General features: G+C 39.7%; 1 protein-coding gene across 2 annotated transcripts in view; it reads left to right on the top strand.

The window, feature by feature from the left end:
- Positions 1 to 8,853: 8,853 nt before the first annotated feature.
- The window catches only part of PI4K2B (phosphatidylinositol 4-kinase type 2 beta), a 40,363-nt gene continuing 25,655 nt past the window's right edge, over positions 8,854 to 23,561 (top strand). For both annotated transcript variants that reach the window (XM_020992389.2, XM_020992380.2), the window contains exons 1-3: positions 8,854 to 9,360; positions 15,849 to 15,994; positions 18,660 to 18,860. In XM_020992389.2, the coding sequence (XP_020848048.1) occupies positions 9,045 to 9,360; positions 15,849 to 15,994; positions 18,660 to 18,860 (663 nt within the window). In that variant the 5' untranslated portion in view covers positions 8,854 to 9,044. The remainder of the gene's footprint in view (positions 9,361 to 15,848; positions 15,995 to 18,659; positions 18,861 to 23,561) is intronic.

Raw genomic sequence — 23,561 nt, 5'->3', positions numbered from 1 at the left:
ACTCAAATTCTCCTGATTCCAGGGCTGGTGCTCTATCCACTGCGTCACCTAGCTGCCCCTATAGATATATTTTTCAAAATGAAGTATTTGTTATCACCTATTAACACAAACCACTAATAAAATAATAATAGCAAGGGAAAGATGCTACCTACACATGCTGCAGGCAAGTTCAGTTAGAGTTACCAAACAGTCATGGACCTGCTGGATGCTAAGAGAAATTCAATTCCATTAAGTTGAACCAATATTGATGAAGTGCCTACTATGTACAGAATGCTGCACTACTTGTTGAGGGGAAAGACAAAGGTTATATAAAATGGGGTCCCTATCCTCATAGAGCTAATGATCCAGAATAAGAATATGCAAATAATTAAAAAACAAAAGTGCCTAGGAACAGTGGAAAGTATTACATACAGTGTAAGGAAGTGTAAGGAAGAAAAATATTATTTCCAACTGAAAGTATCATACAAGGATTCGTGGAGGAGGTGGCACTTGTATTGGACCTTGAAGAATGCGTAGGATTTTACCAAGAAAACATTGGGAATACCTGGCAAATACTATTTAATATAAATGTTGTTCACTGATTGACTAGGAGGCAGAAGGAGTCTAGTCTTTCAGTCACAGGAAAAGAATGAGAAAAGATATGGAAGTGCTAAAGAATAGTATGAATATATATAAGGGACAATGCATAGTCCAGTATGGTTCCCTCAGGAATAAGCTCATCACCTAAAACCTCAACACCATGGAGATTACTTCAGCTTTGGCACTTTCACCTCCTCCTTTGTACCCTCAGTTGCCTCTGCCTGTCCAACTGGAGGACTGGAGAGTCAGGCAAAAAAACTTCTCCCAAAGCCTCCCTCTGTAGAGGACTCCATTTCAGGGCAGGTAGGTGGGACAGTGGATAGAGCACCAGGCCTGGAGTCAGGAAGACTCCTCTGCTTTAGTTCAAATCTGGTCCAGATACTTACTAGCTATAAGACCTCTGGGCAAGTCATTTAACTCTGTTTGCCTCAGTTTCTATTAAATGAGCTGGAGAAGGAAATGGCAAATCATGTCAGTATCTTTGCCAAGAAAATTCCAAATGGGGTCATGAAGAGTCAGACATGACTGAAAAACTGAACAACAGAACTTTCAGCCAACTCCTTATTTCACACCAGTTATTCTGCTTGCTTTTGACTCCATAAACCCTCTGATGTTCCTACTCCCACTAGTCAGCTTCCTTTAGTATTTTGCCTTCCTCCATTAGACTGTGAACTCCTTAAGGGAAGGCACTGTCTTGTTTTTTCCTTATGTATAGTATAGCCCCAGTGCTTAACGAAGTACCTAGCACATAGTACAACTTAATGTTTATTGACTACTAACTACTAGTTGAAGTATACTGTAATGTGAGCTTGGAATGGAGGTTAATGCCAGACTGTGTATGGCTTTGAATGTTAGTGTGGACATAAGCTCTGTAATGACTATACTATTGCTAGAACTTCCCTTCTTTACAGGCAAGCAGATAACAACAAGCAGATATGGGGATAGATAACAACCAGCCAAGGATGTTGAGGCTTAAAGCTGCTTGACATACCAGTGATTGTTTTCGAAGTAAACTCTAGATGAACTTGGAAATGGCTGCAGAGGCCAGACCATCCTTGAACGGCTCAAGGTGGCCTTGAGCAGCAGCTGAAGATTCAGGACTTTCCAATCACCTTATTCCCTGGCTTATCATATCTACAAATGTCTCTAGCCTTAACACCCTCTAGCCCTGGCTCCTCCTCTGAAAGCTTCTAGAAACTATATGATCTCACCCCTTTCCCACTCCCCTTTGAGCAGAGAACTCTTTCTACCTCTCTATTCCTTTGTAGGATCTTCTCTCCCCTACAGGTTGTTTTCTCTAACAACAAATACATTTAATTGGTTTATCAGATTCTGTTTCATTTCAGGTCCCTACACAGACCTGGGGTCATTTGTTAACACTAGGCTATGTAATTTGAAAAGAATGAGAGAGTAGCTAATAGGAAAGGTACCAAAATTCCTACTATTGTGCTATAAGAAATGATGAGGCTCAGATTCTTAAAATCTAGCCAATAGTTCAGTATTCACCCTCTCAGGCTCTCAATCCACTGGTTCAGTTCAAAGCCATGGACCTGGGTACACCTTCTGAAGCACAGAGGACAAGGACAGATGCCTTATCTGGAAACGTATGCTCAATTCTGTCAATTTTCTTGGCACTAAGGAATTGGGAAAATTGCAGGTGCTTTTGGCTCCCTAAGGCTTACTTACACCCTCCCCTCTACACCCCTGAATCCTCTTTCAAAGAGGCTACAGAGAAAAGTTAGAACAGCTAAAAACATCTTAACATATTTTGGAGGTTTTGTAATCAATCATTAAGGAGTTTTGAAACACTTCCTTATAAACCTGGTCACTCCCTTCTCCCACTCCCTTCCCTTGAGTCAAGAGGGTATTTGTTAATCCCTCTCATAGGAGAAGAGGGTTTCACCTTCCCTCTCCCACCTTTAAATTTGCCCTTCCTCACCTGGTGAAAGGAAGGAGGAGGGGAAGGGCAGCAGCTACAGGGTGGGCCTCACTGGCAATGGCCTTAGGTCCTGGGGTAACCTTTGCCTGGAAGCATCACCCAAGTTCAGCACATCCTGCTCAAGGTAAAGAAGCTAGCCTCCCAACCACGGTAAGCATGCTCTTTTAAAGTTGTAATTTTAACTGTTAATGATGAGATGTTGATTCTCTGTGTAAAGTAATTTGGAAATGCATTTAACAAAATTGAAGTCACCTGATTGGTAATGGGTTTGTTTCAAGTTCCAAATTGGTGAACTTTTTGTGTCAGTTATGCCAAGCAATTTTTTATAATTTGGTTACCACTAAAATAATCTAGCTATTGTTGGTTATTGTTTTAATGTGTTAACTTGCCAAAAAGCGTGTTTGGCTTTTGTCTTGCTGAGAATTTGCAAGTATATAGAAATAATCTCTTAATGATTGGCTTTTTATACCAGGACAAATTTAAATTTGAGATGTAAACCCTGGAAAAGTTTTTCCTAAACTGTGATTAGTGAAACTTGCTGTTTGAGGTAAAAGCTCATGGGATTTTATTTTGAGATGTCTGATGGATCATAATAATCCATCGATAATCAATAATCCACCATCTGAGAGAAATACCACATGCTACTCAGAGAGAATTCGATATTGGCAGGAATTCAGCATCAGGAAAAGATTAGAGGACAATTTTAGCCCCAGTCTAAGGCTCAGTTTCCCCATTATGTTCCTTTGAAAAGAAATGTTACCCACATGGCTATGAGGTAGATTTGATACTGCTTGGTTGGAAAACTGAATTATCTAAATCCAAACAGAGCTAAGGTTATTTTATCCTGTCATATTTGGGCCCTAAATCTAGTCCCTCCTTTATCCTTTTATAGCAAATTTCTATAATCAGAGCAAGTGGTCAGTAAAATATCAGTGGAAGTGTGTGAGATCTTGCTGTTTTGACCTGAGTGTGTAGACATTCAGTACCCCAAACAACGGAAGTTAAATCAGAAACATCTCCAGTTTGGTTTAGGGAGGGGAATTTCAGTGATAATTGACGTGAAAGTCAGCCTCTGACAAATTCAAATTCATTTGTATAACTATCGAACCTGGGATGGAAAACTTCTACCTGCAAAAGTGTTTAGATTTGTGTCTTCCAGACTACAGGCCATTCACCTACAGTTTGTAGTAAACAGTAGGTAATAGCCAACGTCCCCCCCATCATTCCCTGGATGCAGCCTGTGCTTGGTCCTAGTCAACCTTCTTTTTGGGACACCCTCCAGACAGTGACAGCTCTATGCCCCTTGCCAGCAGCAAGCAGTTTCAGAAGCCAAGACCTTCTCTTCCTCACCCCAAAAGAATGGGTCCCATTTGTTTGAGGGGGGTATGATGAGAATGGGATCTTAACCTCTAAAAGGAAAAGACCATGTCTTTGGGACCTGGACCCCAAAAAAGGAAAAACCCTGGACTCTCCCACCTGGCCAAATCTCTGATCTTCACCTGAGGCTATAATCCTATCAACTAGCCTTTTATTGTTGCTATGCTCAATCTCCCAATTTTGTTCTGTTCTGTTACCTCCCAATTGCCCCTGGCCACTTCCCACCCTTAATCCTATCTAGATTCCATTCTCCCATGGCTACAAGGTCCAGGACCTTAGTGTTCTGTTCACCCCAGCTTACTGGCCACTCCCATCCAGTTCTTCCTTAGACCCCTCCTCCAGTCACCCCAAACTACTTGGCCACTCCTAGATCCGTCCCATAGTCTTTCCGTATATAAGGTCTTGTCTCTATTAAGACACTCTGATTCTTAAAATATAGCCAATATATCAGTAATGTTCAGATTCCTTAAAAGTCTGGGCAATATGGCGGATATTCTAATAAACCTTGTCTTTGGCTGGGAAAAAAAAAAGAAATGATGAGCATTTCAAAAAAAACCTGGAAAGACTTACATGAACTGATGCTGAATGAAGTTAACAGAAAAAGGAGAATATGATACACAGTAAGAGCAACATTGTGCATTAATCAACTACGACAAATTCAGCTCTTCTCAGCAATACAATGATCCAAGACAATTCCAAAAGACTCATGATGGAAGTTGCTACCCACATCCAGAGAAAGAACTATGGAGTCTGAATGCAGATCAAAGCATACCACTTTAATTTTTTTGTTTTTTCTTTCTCATGGTTTTTCCCTTTTGTTCTGATTCTTTTTTCACAACATGACTAATGTGGAAATATGTTTAACATGATTGTAAATGTATAACCTATATCAGATTGCTTGCTGTCTTAGGGAAGGGAGAGAGGAGGGAGGGAAAAAAATTTGGAACTCAAAATCTTATAAAAATGAATGTCAAAAACGATTTTTACATGTAATTGTGAAAAAATACTATTGGGGGGGAAGAATGCAAAAAAAAAACCAGATTCCTATTCAAACCTTTCTTTTTTGCTCCTGATAAGGAATTGCTATAGTAATTTGTCTTTGGCAACAATCTCCCACTGAGCCAGCATATGACTGTTTTGGAAGCCAACCACTCCTGGTACCTGGAACCTGGGATATGAGACCACACACTCCCTAATAAGAGCATTTGGACTTGTTGGAAGTAACCAGTAGGGTAAAGAGTATTTGACCTGACTTTCCCTTACACAAGGGAACACACAGAAGGAGAAGTCAGCTCAACTCCCCTTTCGCCAATTCCCTTCTTACTACTCCAGTCAGGTCCTCATATTCCATTAGACTGAAATGTTAGAGCTTTTCCGTGTCTCATAAACTTCTCAGTTTTACTGGTCCTAAGTCAACCGAGCTGGCTTTGATCTTGTTTGACGATTCTGCCTAGGTCTAGCCCTGAACCCAGGAAAAGTGGAAAGAAAAGATTCCAACTCCCAGGACCCAGAACTGAGGTCAGAACAGTAAATACATTATTTCGGCTACAATTCACATTAAATTGCTGGCAAGGAATCTGACCCCCCCTACCGCCACCTACCCACACACACCTATAACATTGTCTCTAAATTCTGTTACTTTAAACCATTCACTCTCTGTTGTTTTTTCTTTTGTGGGGTGGGGAAGGTTGAATTGATTATTTTACTCTAGCTGTAGAAGATGGAGGATGATTAAGAAAGTGAGGAAGGCTGAAGGGAGGAGAGGCAGAAAGATACAGAGAGCAAGAGAAGGAGAGTGTCACAGAGACTCAGACAATGGAATACCCTGTAGACTAAGAAAAGGAACGGACAGGGCAAGGGGAAATAGTTTTGCATGGCTAACAAAGCTTTTTCCTTACCAGAATCCCATTACATAGATAAAGTATTATTGTCCCCATTTTACAGGTAAAGAAACTGAGGCACAGAAAAATGAAGTGAGTTGCCCTGGGCATAGAGAGAATAACTGTCAGAGTCAGGATTTAAACCCAGATCTTCTGACTTAAGGGCAGCTAGGTGACCCAGTGGATAGAATGCCAGCCCTGGCAACAGGAGGACCTGAGTTCAAATCCAGCCTTAGATCCCTACTAGCTGTGTGACCCTGGGCAAGTCACTTAACCCTGTTTACCTCTGTTCTTCATCTATAAAATGAGCTGGAAAAGGAAATGGCAAACCACTCCAGTATCTTTCCCAAGAAAACCCCAAATGGGATCATGAAGAGTTGGACACAACTGAAACGACTCAACAACAGCTCCGGACTTCAAGTCTAGTGTCCTTTGTCCCACAGGAGAGAGACACCCAGAGGTGGAGAAGAGGTCTGGAGAGACAAAGCTGCTCAGTGGGATTTGACTGATTGTTGCTCATATTTTTAGTTTCAGATTGCCGCTGCTATGGCCTGTGGCCTTTTATTATGTTATGATGTGTAGGTAATACACTGCTCCAGTTAGCTGATTCACCTCCCTTCCCTGATCAAAGGGCTCTCTGACCTCTAAACTTCTATGTCTTCTCATCCCCACAAGAGCATAGCACAGGACATCTCATTAGCAGGCACTGGAAGGGAGGTGACTGGAAGGTTAAGGGACTGAATTAGTGCAATAAGTACAATAGTCCCTCAGTTGAAAAAATATTGGCTGGGCTGTAGCTGCATGGAGTTAATGGTCTAAATCACTGGATTACAAAATCAGTGTTCTCCATACCCCCAGGCAGTGGGATGACCCACAGCAAGAGGTCCAGGATCACTCAAAGACCCGAAAGATGATAAACTACCCAACAACCCAACCTGCCTTCTATCTACAGCTGAGGAGCAGGTCTCTAAAACAACCATCCCACTCTTTCCCTATTGTCTTGCAATGACACCCTAGTCCTCCCCTTTGGGCCAACTTCCAGTTGTACCACAGAAATATTAAATAACTAATGACCACAGCCTTGGATTATTTCCACTCAGTCAAAAGGAGAATAGCTAAAATGTTCCAAAAGGTAAGAAAACAGAAAAATTATGAGTAACCAGAAAGAGGTGAACATGTGGTGAACAGAGGTGAACAAGATAATGATTTAGCAATTTTCAATTCTTAAAAAAAGTGGTCATCTTTCATAGTATATAGTATACGTAAATATTTCAAAAGAACTGTGATTTCATCATTAGAACCAGCATATTCTCCACCAAGAGATCCATGATCATTAAATGCCTCATTTTCTGTTGTAAGCCATATGGGGCAGTTATAATATAACCTCAGCCCAGACACCTGCCCCAACATCTGTGCAGGTCTCACTGGGACATAATCCCATTCCTGCCCCAATCATACCCACCCCCTAGATCCCCAGATTACCCTGTGCTACCCTTTCAGTAGATTCTGCCTTCCAGGACAATAGCCAGAAAGAGCCCTGACCCACCTTTTCTATTTTTGGTAAAACAAGACCACTCATTAAATCATATTCTCCTCCTTATCCTCCTATCCTGGAAAGTGATCCCTCTTCCAAACTTCCTTATTTCTATGCTGCACACCACTGTCTTTCAAGTCACCTAGGTTCACAATCTTGGTGTCATCCCTAACTCCTTATTTTCATTCACACCACACATTTTATCATTTGTGGAATTTTGTTGTTTCTATCTCTGCAAATACTTACCCAGCCATCACTCTAAATCAAGCCTTCTACAACCTTCTGAATAGTGTGGGGAACCTGCAGCCTCAAGGCCACATGGGGCCTTCTAGGTCCTTGCATGAGGCCTTTTGACTGAGTCCAAGTTTTACAGAACAAATTCTTTTATTAAGGGGATTTGTTCTGTGAAGCCTGGATTCAGTGGAAGGACCACTCTTGAGGACCTAGGGGGGTAAAAGGATTTGTTCTGTGAAACTTGGACTCAGTCAAAAGGCCTCATGCAAGGACCTAGAAGGCCCCATGTGGCCTTGAGGCTGCAGTTCCCCACCCCAGGACTGTTTCCTTGTCTTGTTTCTTTCCTCTCCATTCCATCCTCAATCTATCAAAGGGATTTTTCTAAGGATCAAATATGACTGTGTCACTGCCTTACTCACTTCCTCACTCACTTCCTGTGGCTCCCTATTGTTTCTAGGGTCAAATATTATTTCACCTCTATGTCATCCTTTCCCATTTCTAATTTTGTGTAAATTTTATAACAAACATAATAACACCCAGGGCTTAGCACACTATCTGGCACATGGTAGGTACTTAATCAATGTTGATGGGTCTAATACAGCAGTATATGTCAATAATTTATAAATAAGTAAATACACATTTACTTATTGAAGATATTTTTATCCTCAATATTGAGGATATAAATATTTACTTATTTACTATATGAGGATGCTTGTGCAAAAAAAGTATTGAGTTTTATATGCAATCCAGAAAGTTTGGTTACCACTGGTCTAGATGAAATTGTGTGATATAATGGAAAGAATCGTCAGGAAATGTGAATTTGGGAGGGTACCCACACTTACTAATTAGTGACTGGAAAAGGCAGGCCAGAGTATCTGGAGTCTGAGTTCTAGTTCAAATCTGCATTTTGTTAGTTCTATTTATTTGACCTGGCTTGTTTCTTCATCTGTAAAATAATGGGGTTGTACTAAACGACTTATAAAGCTCCTTCCTGCGCTAAATCAGTGACCTTATGATCTCTCTGGGCCTCAGTCTCTTCATCTGTAAATTGGGGCTGGTGAGTTAATGATTTTTGTGCTACCTGCCTTCCATGGTCATTTGTGCAGAAAGTAGTTTGGAAGGGTTGGCTGAAGCGAGCCACAACGTCCAGGACCGGAAGTTAGCCCTACCCCAACTTCTGGACGACGTGGCAGATGGGCTCCTGGCTCTTTAAATCCCCAGGCTTTCTCCCGGGCTCCGCCTCCTGGCCCCGCCCCCCTGGGTGCCGGCTGCAGACCTCGGGTCTCGCGCCTGCGCGCTGGTGGCGGCGGCGGGGGTGGGGCCGGGCTTCCAGGAGGAGGCGGTGGCGCTGCCCAGCGGCGGGAGGAGAGAACCCTCCGGGCAGCCGGCCGTGGCCTGGGCGCCGCGATGTCCAGCGGGTACCAGGGCAGCCCTCTTCTCTGAACCCGTTTGCCTCCAGGTCTCCTTGCCCGAGGAGGAGGAGGCGGCGGCGTCCGCCGCCATGGCGGAGGCTGGGGAACCGGGGCCGCGGGGAGCCGTCGGGGGCCCCGAAGAGGATGAGGACGAGGAGCGGGAGCCGCTGCTGCCGAGGCCGGGTCGGGCCCCGCCGGGCGGCGCCGTGAGGATCCTCGAGGACCCCGAGGGAGGAGGGCACGGCGGCGGCGAAGCCCGAGGGGACGAGGAGACCGCGTCCGACGGAGACGAGGAGGAAGAGCTGCTCCTGCCTGGGGGAAAGGCCGCCGACCCGGGCGGCCGGGGCCGTGGCCGGAGGGCTCGACGGAGCTCTACCTTAGACCGCCTCCGCCTCTTCTCGGCAGGTAACGAGCCGCCCGCAGCATCCCCGCGGCTTCCCTCCGGCTCACCCTGCCCGGCCTTCGGGGGGCTTTGGCCGCCGCCACCCAGAGACCCTGCACGACTTCGGGGGGGGACGAGCGGGGGCGTTATCCGGGCCTCCCTGGCTCCTTCCCCGCCTCCGCGAGGCCCCCAAACCCATGCCCGGCCCCCGGTGTCACGTCATAAACTTTGTCCATTGGGTCGTTCTCGGAGAGAGTCTGAGCTTCGCAAGCGTGGTCCGACGAAAGGGGTGTGGGGCCTGCAACAAAGTTTGTGTTGGTTTGCTATTCCATTGGGGAATTCCAGACTTTGTGAACATTGTCAAGAACACGTGTGTGTGTGTGTGTGTGTGTGTGTGTGTGTGTGTGTGTGTGTGTGCGCGCGTGCGCGTGCGTGCTTTGACAAAGTTTACATTCGTTTGAGATCCCTTTGGGCGATTTCAAACTTTGTAAACTTGCCAAGAAAGTTGTATGTCAGTCTTAAAAAAAGTTTGCTTTAGTTTGACATCCTTATGGGGAATTTCAAATTTTGTAAACATTGTTATAAAAAGGTTGTATATGTGTGGTTTAACTACGTTTGCGTTCGTTTGATAACCCTGTGGGGAATCTAAGCCTTTGTAAGCATAGTCCAAGAGAGACCGAGAGAGAGAGAGAGAGAGAGAGAGAGAGAGAGAGAGAGAGAGAGAGAGAGTGTGTGTGTGTGTGTGTGTGTGTGTGTGTGTCTGTCTGTCTGTCTGTCTGTCTGTCTGTCTGTCTGCCTGACTGAACAAAGTTTGCATTACTTCGATATGCCTGTGGGGGATTTCAAATTTTGTAAACATTGTTCAGAAAGTTTGTGTGTGTGTACACAAAGTTCGAGTTAATTTGGTAATCCTTTGGGGAACTTTAGACTTTTTAAGCTTTGTCAGTAAGTGTGTGTGTTTGAATTAGTTTGATATCCATATGGAGAATTTCAAACTTTGTAAGAGTTGGCCAAGAAAGTTGTGTGTGTGTGTGTGTGTGTGTGTGTGTGTGTGGTTTAACAAGGTTTGAGTTAGTTTGATATCCCTATGGAGAATTTCAAACTTTGTAAGCATAGTCAAAAAAGTTTTGTATGCATGTCTATGGCTTACGTTTTGAATTAATTTGATATCCTTATGGAGAATATTTAATGATTTTTTAAAGCAAATTGTCATTCAGAGTGATGATAATAGACAGATGTTCAGCCCTTCCCATAAGAATATCTCCACTTTTAATCTAAATTGTTTCATTGATCTATTTTGTGGGCTAGCTGTAACCTCAAGCCCACCAGCATTTCCTAAATTAGATTAATTGGTACATTAATTGGAGTTTGATGAGGAAAATGTTGATACTAAGGATATTTTTCCTTTCCAGAAAAGTTAATGTGACAGTTGATATATATCTAACATATTTAAGTGTAGTAATTTTTTGGCAGTGAAAATAGGTTTAATGGCCTCTTTTTCGCTTGAAAAATTTCCCCAGCCTACTTCTGTCTACTCATCAGTATAACCAAGGTGCTCCCTACTCCTAGATGTAAACAGTGGGCTTTTCTGTAAGTATATTTGAAGCCCTAAGATATTCAGGAACAAAATTAGCTTGGAAATACTGTCTAAAGCAGTGTAGGTAATAGACCACAAAATTGCTGCAAAGAACTTAGCAATAAATTAGCCTAACACCATCATCTGTTACAGGTAAAGCACAGAAATGGTGATGTGATAAATTTGCTCAGGGTCATAGAACTAATAAATGTCAGAGCCAACATTTGAACCCATAGCTTCAGATTCCATCTGTTGTCCCTTGCACTATATCCTGCTTATATAGTTGAGACCTTAGATTCATTTTATATGCAGAGAGGCTTCCTTAGGGTAGAATCTTTCAAATCTTTGAATTTACAACAAAACAGATCTTTCTGGTTTATTTTAAATACTTTTAAGTACTTTTGTAAGTGAAGAGGATCTCCCACTATTGTTCAGGCCTTCAGTTACTCTTTTCTAGATTTTTTTAAATAGCCTACCAGTTGTTCTCTCCACCTCTAGTTTTTGCTCTCTTTAGGAGTGCTGAATTGGGTTACTAGACTCAAATTTGCAACCCATCCCCGAACCATAATATCTCTGTAACAGTGCAAATCACCTGACCTTTCTAGGCCTCAGTTTCCTCATCTCTGAGATAAGGGGATTAGATTAAATAACCTTTAAAGTCCCTTCCAGTTCTAGATCTGTGATCCTGTAATGTAACTACCACTGCTGCCAGAGTAATCTACCTGATGCTGCCAGGCACCAGAACTTCTGCCTGGATGTACTACTGTTACCTCAAATTTAATATATCCCAAACTACACATTTCTTCCTCTCTCTTTCTCACCCCTACTCCCCAACCCCAACCCATTTCCATCCACTCTTCTTAAACTTCCTTCTCTCTGTTGGTATTAATTGTCTTTTCAGTCACCCAGGTTGGAAACATGAATCACTTTTGCTTTTTTCCCCTTTCATCCAGTTTGCTGCAAAGCCTTATCTAGTCTCTGTGGTGTCTTTTGTGCTGCCTGTTCCATGACTCTCTCATTTTGCTCAGAGCAGCTATTGCTTGGGCTATTATAATGCTTTCTAACTTTTCTCCCTGTCTCCAGATTGTCTTAGAACTGTAGCTATAGCAGTGATTTTATGAAATGTTAGGATAATTGACAGTAAAGAATAAAAGATAATATTGGATTTTTCTGTTTTCAATATATCTTTCGTATCACTGCCACAAAAATTCTAATGTACAAATCTGACCATACTACTTTATTAATTAAGGTCATTTAGGAGCTAGTATAGTTTGGCCCCAACCTACCTTTCCAGTTTTACCATATACTAATACCTTTAACAGTTTCTGATTTTGAGGAAAACCATCTGTTCCCTAATTTCATGTTGTCTTTTCCCATCTCTTAGCCTCTGTACGTACTCTTCTTCAGGCCTGGAACGAGCACCTCAGCCAGTTCAATTCATTCAACACTTTCCTTTAAGGCCTTATTTGGTTATCCCTCCTCCATGAAGATTTCCCTAAATCCCACCTTAATGTGACCTCTCCCTTATCAAATCTCTCATACTATATTCTATTTAGACCTCTCCTATGATAACCTGTTTATTATAATTATTTTCACATGTCTTATTTCACCCTACTAAAGTGTAAGCTGTCTGATGCATCTTTTTTTTAAAATCTCTACTATTTAGCAGAGTGTATTGCATATATGAGGTGCTTAATAAATGTTTGTTAAACTGAGTTGGATCTTAGGCTTCATTATAAGAAATATAGCACGCAGAACCAGAGAGATCATAATCCTACTGTACTTTACCCTGGTCAAATCATATTTAAAGTTTTGTGTTCAGTTTGGAGTGTCACATCTTGAGAGGAACGTTGACAAGCCAGAGCCTGATTAGGAGAGGTTTCTATAAATGGAATGGACTCTCCGGTATGGTAGTGAGCTACTATAAATCTGTTCAAACAAGTCTGGATAACAACCTGTTAGGGATGTTATAGAAGGAATTTTTGCATTTTATAAGAATAATAAGTATTCCCTCCTCCTAGACTGAAAGAGCTAGAAGACTTGAACTGTACGATATAGCCAGTTAATAATAATTAAGGATAAAAGTAAAAGCCCAACTTTGCTTTTGGTTAGTTCTTTATTATTTTGTGGTAATGCTAATCCTAGCAGAAAGTTGAGCTGACAGGTAGGATTCAATTCAATAAATATTTAATAAACACCACTGGTATGCCAGGCACTGAGGAAATATGGATAGAAGCAAAGCACAGAGCAGAGTCTATGCTCAGAGACTTTTGGGAAACCCACCATGAGAAGTGATAAATATAATAGGGAGTAGGAAATAAAGGAGAGATCTGACAGACTTCTAGAATTGGCTCATGGAAGAGTCAGCTTCTTAGCAGAGCCTCCAATGATAGGCTACAGAATTGAGACACTCTTCTGTGGTGGACTTGTTATTAACCTTGAAATATAGCCAGCACCTCCTTTACATAAGATTTGAATTATCAGACAACTGCTCGCCATGCATTCAGATAGCCATTCCGTTTCCAGCTGCTGCTATTTGGCGTTTCCCAGTCCTTGCCACTGTAGCACCACTGCTGTTAAGATACCCTTCTTTAGGCTGCCTACTCACACTGATTCCAATGAAAGCCTACTTTTGCATTTGTAGGGGCAGGGTGGTGCCAAAAGCGAAGAGAAAGGAGGGATGTTTTTCCTCTCTCTATACTATAACAGTTCCTTTAACAGTTCCTAGACTTCCTCTCTCTCTGCTCTTCTTCCTCTTTGCCTTGGGTCATTCTTATGTTAAAATATGCCACATAGTCTCTTAAGTATTTATGCTCCTGAACATGGATGAATCTTAATTCAGTTTTTTGTGTACCCAGTGACAGCACTGTTATCTGTGTAGTCTTTGTCTTTCCCTACAGGTCCTAAGTGAATAAAGAAGGTGAGAAAAAGTGGTATGGGGAGAGCTATATTTGTTAACCTTCTGTTTCTCATTGTTGTTAGCAGTAAAAACTCAATACCTTAAAGAGGTACTAGCTTTTTGTTTATTAACCCCCTGTCCTTGAAATAGTGAGATTGCATTCTGTTCTTCAGTGAGGTTGGGGAAGAGAGAACTCCAGAAATAATAGATTTTACAATAGAAAGTTAAGGAGACAGGCGAGCCGTGGAATCAGGAGGTGATAGGGAAACCTCAGAATTGTTCTGGATCAGTTGCTTCAGTAGGCTTCTAGGTTCAGTTTCAGCATATTTCTCTTAGATCATGGCTTATACAATACCTTTCCCCCAGTATTTTTTTCACCGTGTCCTGTCAGCTAAGGAACAGACCTTATTCCTTCAAGCCTACTCATGAGGGATATTCTTGTCTCATGGCCAGACAATCTCACTTCAAGTTAAAAGTTAGGGAGTTGTGTGGCCAAAACATAATTATCCCTTCTACAACATCCCCAGCAGATAGTTGACTAGCCTTTCCCTTTAGTAGCCTATATACTTTTGGGTCACTCTAATTGTTAATAAATTTATCTTAATATTGATAAGGAATTTACTTTCCTATCACTTCCACTTATAGATCCTAGTTTTGCCCTGTGGGGCCAAGCAAAACAAATAAAATAAAAATTTTTCTGCTTAACAGTCTTTCAGATAGTTTGAGGGAACTATCATGTCCCCCCCCCCCGCCTTCCCGCCCCCCCAGTTCTTTTATTATTCAGGATCCCAAGTTGCTTCAGTCAGATCTCATATGACAGTAAAGTCAACTATCACCTCACCTTCCTCACTTTGAACACTATACTTTTATTACTAGCTCACTGTGTGACTGTCTTAGAAACATTGTTATATGTGTTCTTTGGCACTATTAATAAAGTGTCAGATGGTCCAGCCCTGGCCTAGGCTAAATGCCCTTCTGTGGACTATCCCCAAGAACCCAGCTACCATATATAACTTTGCTTCTATATGATCATGTATTTACTGAATTTCAAAGGACCAGCTTAAAATGAACTTTTGGAATATAGGTTCTTAAAGTAAGCATTCAATGTGTAATAAAACATAGGTGTATTATCTAGATGGTGAGGAAGACTGGTCTGAAGAGCCTGAAATATGGAATAGTTTTAAAATAAATGCTATTTTATTGCTTTTAGGTTTGTATCATATCTAGAATTAGGGAACTAGTATAGATAATATATCTTAGATACTTGAATTGATTGTAACTAACATTGGCTATGTAGTAGTAGTAACAATAACATAGTTGTAATGCTTGACACATACATTAATGGTGCTTTAAAGTTCACAGAGTACTTTCCTTTCAATAACCTTGCAAAGATGAGTATTCCATATTATGTTCAAGTAAATTCTTCTAGAGTAGTTGAGAAGTTTATTCTTTTAAGAAGATTAAATTTACCCCTAGAATCTTTTAATAGAATTTTCTGAGCATACTTTGTAATCTGTAAAGCAAATGTCTAGCTTCTTTCACAGACTTTTAAGTGACAGTTCAAATTAATCAAATTTTATTGTATTCTGAATTCTTAAAACCCCCAAAACACTGCTATCCAACATATCTTCCAAATATAGATGAAAATAGTTTGGTAATTCATCTCCTGTTTTCTTTTATCCATGTCACAGCATCCTTCCATCATTCTGAGAACTGACTGAAAATGGTAAAGAATTGCTAATGATTAAGGAAAGTTTAATCAGAAAGTACAGTGCCGTGAATCATTATTTCATTTTATACTGTCTGAACTTTAGTAATAAATATAGGAAAAATCAAAGATTAAAATAGTTATTATAATATTATACCATTTTCCTTTTCATCATTGGCCTAGTTTGTATTGTTTTAAATCAAATAATACCGTTTCACTTGTACTTTGGAATCCTGGATCACACCTCCATTGCTGTTTTGTCTTTATTTTTTTTAATTTAGTAAAATCTCATGTTGTATTAACATTTTTAATGCAATAAATTTTGTAGGTCTTGCAGAGATGAACTTATTCTTGGAGGATCCAGAATTTACTGACATGATAATGAAAGCAGAACAAGCAATAGACTCTGGAATTCTCCCAGAAAGAATCTCTCAAGGTTCAAGTGGAAGTTATTTTGTCAAGGATCCCAAAGGGGTGAGAATTTTATAGAATAAATGTATTTAACATCAGTTTTGGAGGAAATGTTGTATTCTTTTCCTGTATGAATCTTTTTTTTTTAAAGTTATCGCCAACACAATTCTTACAGAAATAGAACTAATGATTTTATCAAACTTTTAACTTTTGATAAATTTGTATTCCAATCTTTGTTTTACTTACATATGTTTTTGCAGAATTGTGCGTATTATTTTGTTGTCTGCTTTTTAGTTTGATGTAATTTTTCTGACATAAAAGATTTTTAAAGATAAATATTTTGAATATTAGGAGTTCTGCCCTTACTTGGTTACTAAAACCTGTTTAAAATAGTTATATGATTAATTAGTGTTCCTAGAGATTTTTTTCCATTAAACTTATGATCACTTTCTGTTCAGAAAAGAAAGTCAACCCTCAATAACTGATAACTAATAATAACTGATAACCCTAAATAAAAAATAGACAGCAATTCTTAATAAAATGTTTTTATTTAGGAATATAGTACTTTAGTTGGCTGACTTTTGCTGAAAGTCACAAATTTGCTGTCTCATTGCCTAGCATTAATTTTAAAATATTTTATTAAGTCCTGCTATTGCTAGGTCTCTAGACATTGTGCTATTAAGTTAGATACAGGCAGTAATTGCCTTCAGTAGTTTAAAGTGCAGTTTTAAAAGCTGATGAAATTTTTGAAAGTTTTGAAATTTGGTGAAGTTGAGTGTAGTTATTTCATAGAGAAACTGTCTCATCTTTGAGATTATGCCAGCCATTTCAGTCACACAATTTCAGAGCTCAAAGGGAAATACTCAGAGGCCAACCCATATACCTCAGTTGGAATTCAAAGATTCAACAAGCATATGTTCAATGCTTTCTATGTGCAAGGTACTAGAGAGTCAAAAACAAAATAGAAACATTCCCTTGTCCTCAAGAAGCTTATATTCTGCTGGGTGAAGAGGCTACAACAATTACACAGATGGTATTTTGAGAAATTTTTGAGGCTATTAATAATGTTTTCTGCAGTAAGTAGTCCTTGCTTGAAGAACTCTGGTGAGGGCAACTTATTGCCTCCCAAGACAGCATATTACACTTTTTGACAGCTCAGTTCAGAAGTTTTGCTACTTCTGTCTGGAACAGAGTAGCACTTAATTAAATGTGTTGATAATGATAATACCAAGCCTAAATTTGTTTCTCTACAGCTTCTGCCTGTTGTTTCTAGTTGTGTACTCTGGGGCTAACCAGAAAAGTCTAACCTTTTTTTTTTTTAAATTGTCCATCATTCTTTAATGTCTTTGTAGTTGTCATGTCTTGTCTTCTCAGTGGTAAACATCTTTTGTTCTTTCAACAGAACTTCATAGTGGCATGGTCTCTAGACCCTTAATCATTCTGGTCATCCTTCTGTAATACTGCAGCTTCTCCTTACTAAGCTGTAGCTCCCAAAATGGAATACTGTACTCTAGATGTGGCTTGACCAGGTCAAAATACTGTAGGACTATCATTTTACTTGCCATGGATACCATCCTCCTAAGATTAAGCTAGAGTTGTTACGTTCTTGACTCAATATCAAAGATGCAATCTGTTAAAATATTCTGATCTTTTTTTCAAACAAACCACTGCCTAGTCATATGCCCATTGTCTAGATTTGTTATTTGAAGTTAACAAAGCAAAAATGAGGGGCAGCTAGGTGGCACGGTGGATAGAGCACCGGCCCTGAAGTCAGCAGGACTTGAGTTTAAATCCGGCCTCAGACCAAACACTTGACATTTACTAGGTGTGTGACCCTGGGCAAGTCACTTAACCCCAATTGCTTTTTTAAAAAAAAGAAGAAAATAAGCAAAAATGAACCCATGTATAGTTCTGATCAAAAAATAAATTTATTTGGCCATCTCATTTCCATCCTAGTTTTCCACCCTCCTTAAGTACAGAGAACTTTTCCCAAAACCTTTTGATTAATACTTACTCAACACTCCGTTTCCACAAAAAGCTACTATAGTTTTAACGTTAAGAAAACTGGAAGCACTAAATTCTTAGAATTTAAAATTTTTTATTGTTAGCTTTCTTTAAGCTCATATAATATAGGTGGGTAATTTGATTTTCTTGTTTTTTCTTGATTTCTTTTTTTATGCTTTGTATCTTTGTGTTAATACTAGTTATTATACTTTGATATACTGTAATTCTATTGCAAAGCTACTATTTCTTGTCTCAAAAGAAAATACAATCTCCAGGTCTCTGAATATATTATTTGTGAGAAACAAATAATGATGATTTATTGCGGGTTTAGATCATTTGAGTACATGAAATCTTTAAGCATAAGAACAGGCACTGCTTTGTCAGAAGGAAGGTTTCTAAAAGAAGAAAAAACTAATGTAAAGAATGTAATGTTAAGACAAATTGATGTAAACCTTCACATGCTATAATAAATCTGAATTTTTAGTATTATGGTAAAAGATAACATACTATACGGGCAAAAAGAGCACTAGTTTGGGGAGCAAGAGAGCACTGATTCTAACTTTAACTGTACAGAGTAAATCATCTATTTCAGGAAATTCGGAATTCAGCTAAGATCTGTTATTTTTAAAAATGAGATTTATTAAAAAGTAGAATGCAGTTTTATGAATTTTTGTTCAATTGTGTAAAATAATTAAAACCTAATTATGTTACTTTTCTTCTTTAGAAAATTATTGGTGTCTTTAAGCCAAAATCTGAAGAGCCTTATGGTCATCTAAATCCAAAATGGACCAAATATTTTCATAAGATCTGCTGTCCTTGCTGTTTTGGCAGAGGTTGCCTTGTACCTAATCAGGGATACCTTTCCGAAGCTGGTGCCTATCTTGTAGATGAAAAGCTTGGTCTGGGAGTTGTACCCAAAACAAAGGTAAAATGATAATTAGCTTAAAGATAATACCTTATGTGTTATATGGAGTAAGCCTGCCTAGTTACAGTTTCCTGGGTATAAAGGTTCCTTATGACAATGCTTCAAATTGAATCATTTACCAAGTCTTAGAGAGACATTGTGATACAGAGAAAAAGAGCACTGGCTTTGTAGTGAGAGGAACTGAATTCAAACCTTTCCTTTGTCTCTTATTCCTTGCACTATCTTGGGCTTAATGTCCTAACCACTTAACTTCTCCAGACCTTAGTGTCCTCCTCTATTAAATTTGAGGCAGGGGAGAAGGGGAGATATGGAGTTGAAATAGATGATCTCTAAGGGTCCTTCCAGGTTTCTGTCTATGCTCCTGTGTTCTGTTAAGCTGGAGATGATTAGAGATTAGTTGACACTAGTGAAGATAAAAGTATTTGGGAGCTATTCATGTGAAAGAAAAAGATGGGGAAAGAACTTTAGAATGAAAAGGAAGTAGGTGTTGGAAAGTGAGGATTTAAAGATTTCTTGAAAACAAAAAGATACCCTAGTGTCCTAATAATTCTATTTTTTAATGCCTTTTTAGATTTTTTTTTTTACTTTCAGAATTGCATTAAAATAGTAAGGCTTCATAGCCTGTTGTATTCAGGGTTTTTTTTTCCCCACTTTACCCTTTCATGGATTTGTGATTACTTTTGACATTCTTTAATTGAGACTCCTCACCTAAGCTGACAAAAGCCCTCAATGTCTACATGTTCATATTAAATAACTTCTTTTAGGTTATATGGGGATGCTTTATTGCTTGAGTGAGTTTCTACCCTGGCATTTTAGAATGCCAGGATCAAGAAGGACCTAAGAAGTCATCCAGTTTCACCTTTTACCTGAACTGCGCAATTCTTCTACAACATTACTTATGGACAGTTGTTGAGCTTCTGCTTAAATACTCTTACTAAACGACTTCTTTCTCCTTCATGAGGTAGCCCATTACATTAAAATTTTTTTTATTATTTTTAATCTTAAACTTATTTATTTTTAGTTTTCAACATTTATTTCCACAGGATTTTGAGTTTCAAATTTTCATCTAGCCCTTCCCCCCACCCCAAGATAGCATGCATTCTGAATATCCCTTCCCCTAGTCTGCTCTCCCTTCTATCTCTCCCCCCCACTTCTTTTATCCCCTTCCCCTTACTTTCCTGTAGGTCAGGATAGATTTCTATACCCCATTTCCTGTATTTCTTATTTCCCAGTTGCATGTGAAAACATTTTTTTCCCTTAAACATGTGTTTTTAAAACTTTGGGTTCCAAATTTTCTCTCTTTCTCCCTCCCCACCCACCCTCATTGAAAAGGCAAGCAACTCAATATAGGTTATACATGTGCAGTTACGAAAAACACTTCCATAGTAGTCATGTTGTGAAAAACTAACTCTATTTCCCTTAATCCTGTCCCACCCTACCCCATTTATTCTGTTCTTTCTTTTGACCCCGTCCCTCCTCAGAAATGTTTGCTTCTGATTACCCCCTTTTCCAATCTGCCCTCCTTTCTATCATTCCCTTGCTCTCTTGTCCCCTTCCCCTATTTTCCTGTAGGGTAAGACAGATTTCCATCCCCAACTGAGTGTGTATGTTATTCCCCCCTTAAGCCAAATCCTGTGAGAATAGATTCACTCATTCCTTCTCACCTTCCGCTGTTTCCCCTCCACTGTAAGAGTCTTTTCTTTTCTGTTCTTTGTGAGATAATTTACTCCGTTCTACCTCTTCCTTTCTCCTTCTCCCAGTATAATCCTCTCTCACCCCTTAATTTTATTCTCCAGATATGACCCCTTCATCTTCAACTCACCCTGTGCCCTCTATTTATCTATCTGTCTGTCTATCTATCTATCTATCTATCTATCTATCTATCTATCTATCTATATCTATACACATACATATAATTTTTTCCCTCCAACTATCGTAATACTGACAAAGGTCTCATGAGTTATAAATATCATCTTTCCATGGAGGAATGTAAACAGTTCAACCTTAATAAGTCTCTTATGATTTCTCTTTCCTATTTGCCTCTTCAGACTCTTTGGGTCTTGTATTTGAAAGTCAAATTTTCTATTCAGCTCTGGTCTTTTCATCAAGAATGCTTGAAAGTCCTCTATTTCACTGAATAACTATTTTTTCCCCTGAAGGATTATACTCAGTTTTTCTGGGTAGGTGCTTTTTGGTTGTAATCCTATCTCCTTTGCCCTCCGGAATATTATATTCCATGCCCTCTCCTTAATGTAGAAGCTGCTAAATCTTGTGTTATCCTGATTGTGTTTCCACAGTACTTGAATTGTTTCTTTCTGGCTGCTTGTAATATTTTCTCCTTGACCTGGGAACTCTGGAATTTGGCTACAATATTCCTAGGAGTTTTCCTTTGGGGATCTCTTTCAGGAGGAGATTGGTGGATTCTTTCAATTTCTATTTTGCCCTCTGGTTCTAAAATATCAGGGCAGTTTTCCTTGATAATTTCTTGAAAGATGATGTCTAGGCTCTTTTTTGATCATGGCTTTCAGATAGTCCAATAATTTTTAAATTCTCTCCCTGGATCTATTTTCCAGGTCAGTTGTTTTTCCAATGAGATATTTCACATTGTTTTCTAATTTTTCATTCTTTTGGATTTGTTTTACAGTGTCTTGATTTCTCATAAAGTCACTAGCTTCCAATTGCTCTTTCTAATTTTTAAGGAAGTATTTTCTTCAGTAATCTTTTGGACTTCCTTTTCCATTTGGCCAATTTTTCTTTTTAGGGCATTCTTTCCTCATTGGCTTTTTGGACCTCTTTTGCCATTTGGGTTAGGCTATTTTTTAAGGTGTTATTTTCTTCAGTATTTTTTGGGTCTCCTTTAGCAAGCTGTTGACTTGCTTTTCATGATTTTCTTGCATCACTCTCATTTCTCTTCCCAGTTTTTCCTTCACTTCTCTTATTTGCTTCTCAAACTCCTTTTTTGAGTTCTTCCAAGGCCTGGGACTGATTCATATTTTTCTTGGAGGCTTTGGATGTAGGAGCTTTGACTTTGTTGTCTTCTTCTGGTTGTACGTTTTGATCTTCTTTGTTACCAAAAGTTTCTATGGTCTGACACTTCTTGCAAGGTTTGCTCGTGATCCCAGCTAATTACTTGAGTTATAAACTCTATTAAGGTAGAGGTCTGCTTCCAATGTGGAGAATGTACTGTCCCAAGCTTCAGGGATTTGTATAGCTGTTTTCAGAGATCTTTCTAGGGACCTGTAAATTTTCAGTTCTTCCGAGGTGGTATGATAAGGGTGAGATGTTTACACCTTTCCTGTCTTTGTGCTCTGGTCTGTGAGTGACCATAAGCACTCTTTTCTGTCTTGGAACTGTGAGGAGGGTTTCTTTTCCACAGCCACTACAAGCTCTACCATGCCAGTGCTCTTCCTCGCCCCAGGACTGCCCCTCAGAACTGTGACCCAGATCCAAGCACAGGCAAAGCAAGAGATTCATGCCTCAGCAAAGAGGTCCCTGCAGTCCACTTCTGATCAGCCACCTGATTCCCCTTCAGTCTGTGGGTCAGAAGCTCAGGAGGCAGCTACCACCCCAGGGGCGGGCTCCCTAGGGAACTGAGCCTGAGACCTAACTTCTCTCTCGCCACAGAAACAGGCTTTTCCCACTGACCTTCTAAGTTGTCTTTGGCGTTCATGGGTTGAGAAGTCTGGAAACCGTCACAGCTGCCTTCGATTCAGTCCTTTGAGGCCTGTTCCAGGTTCACTGTGGCCTGCGCACCCATGCCACACCGCATTCCTCTCCCCACCCGGCATGATACACCTTTCTGATCAACCATCCAGGTTGTCTTGAGCTGGAAATTTGTTTCACTCTGTCTTTTTATGGATTCTGCTGTTTTAGAATTTGTTTAGAGCCATTTTTTATAAGTATTTGGAGGGAGTTGGGGGAAATCACTGCTTTTACTCTGCCATCTTGGCTCTGCCCACCCCCATTACATTTTTTAAATAGCTTTGTTTCAGGTTTATTATTTCAAACCAAAATTTGCTTTTTCTAACTTTTATCCATTGGTTCTAGCTCTGCCTTCTGGAGTTATAGAATAAATCGATTCATCCTTGATACTGTTCTGTCACCACACAAGACTTCTTTTCCTTAGTTTCTCTCCCAGTTCTGTATGTGATATGATTTCAAAACAGTTCCCTTAAATATGCTACAGTTTGTGTTCATAAAATTTGTTGCCCACGTAGACTGGTTCATAAATATGGAAGCAACAGATCATGACTCTTAAACTGATTTTTTAAAATATTTATTGTAAATGTGATTACCCAATAAAAGAAATAAGTGAACAAAATAAGAAATACAAATACACATAAAACCATAAACTCCAATAGTAAATTACATAAATATATGTAAAACATAATATATATATAATATAAACTCTAAAAATAAAATTTTATAATTCCCTAAAAGGAAAAAAGTATATTTACATGTACATTTTGCAAGAATTTGTGATTTCATCATTGTGGGTTCTCCCCTTACCAGCTCAGATTGAAACCCCGCTAAAACTTAGTAGAACATCTTCATGAGGTACTGTGGCTGAAACTTTTATTCTGCAATAAGCCTGCTGACAAGTCCCTCCAAACTTACCTAGACTGATCCTCCAAAAATAGACCTATTTTTATCACGGGACCTGTGCGCAAAGCCTGGCTACATAGTTCTTAACAAAACTTT

The sequence above is a fragment of the Phascolarctos cinereus genome, unplaced genomic scaffold (genome assembly GCF_003287225.1).
Source record: "Phascolarctos cinereus isolate Bilbo 61053 unplaced genomic scaffold, phaCin_HiC Scaffold_9;HRSCAF=440, whole genome shotgun sequence".
Lineage (NCBI taxonomy): Eukaryota > Metazoa > Chordata > Mammalia > Diprotodontia > Phascolarctidae > Phascolarctos > Phascolarctos cinereus.
The sequence above is the reverse complement of the archived record's forward strand: the minus strand, read 5'-3'. Positions and strand labels throughout refer to the sequence as shown.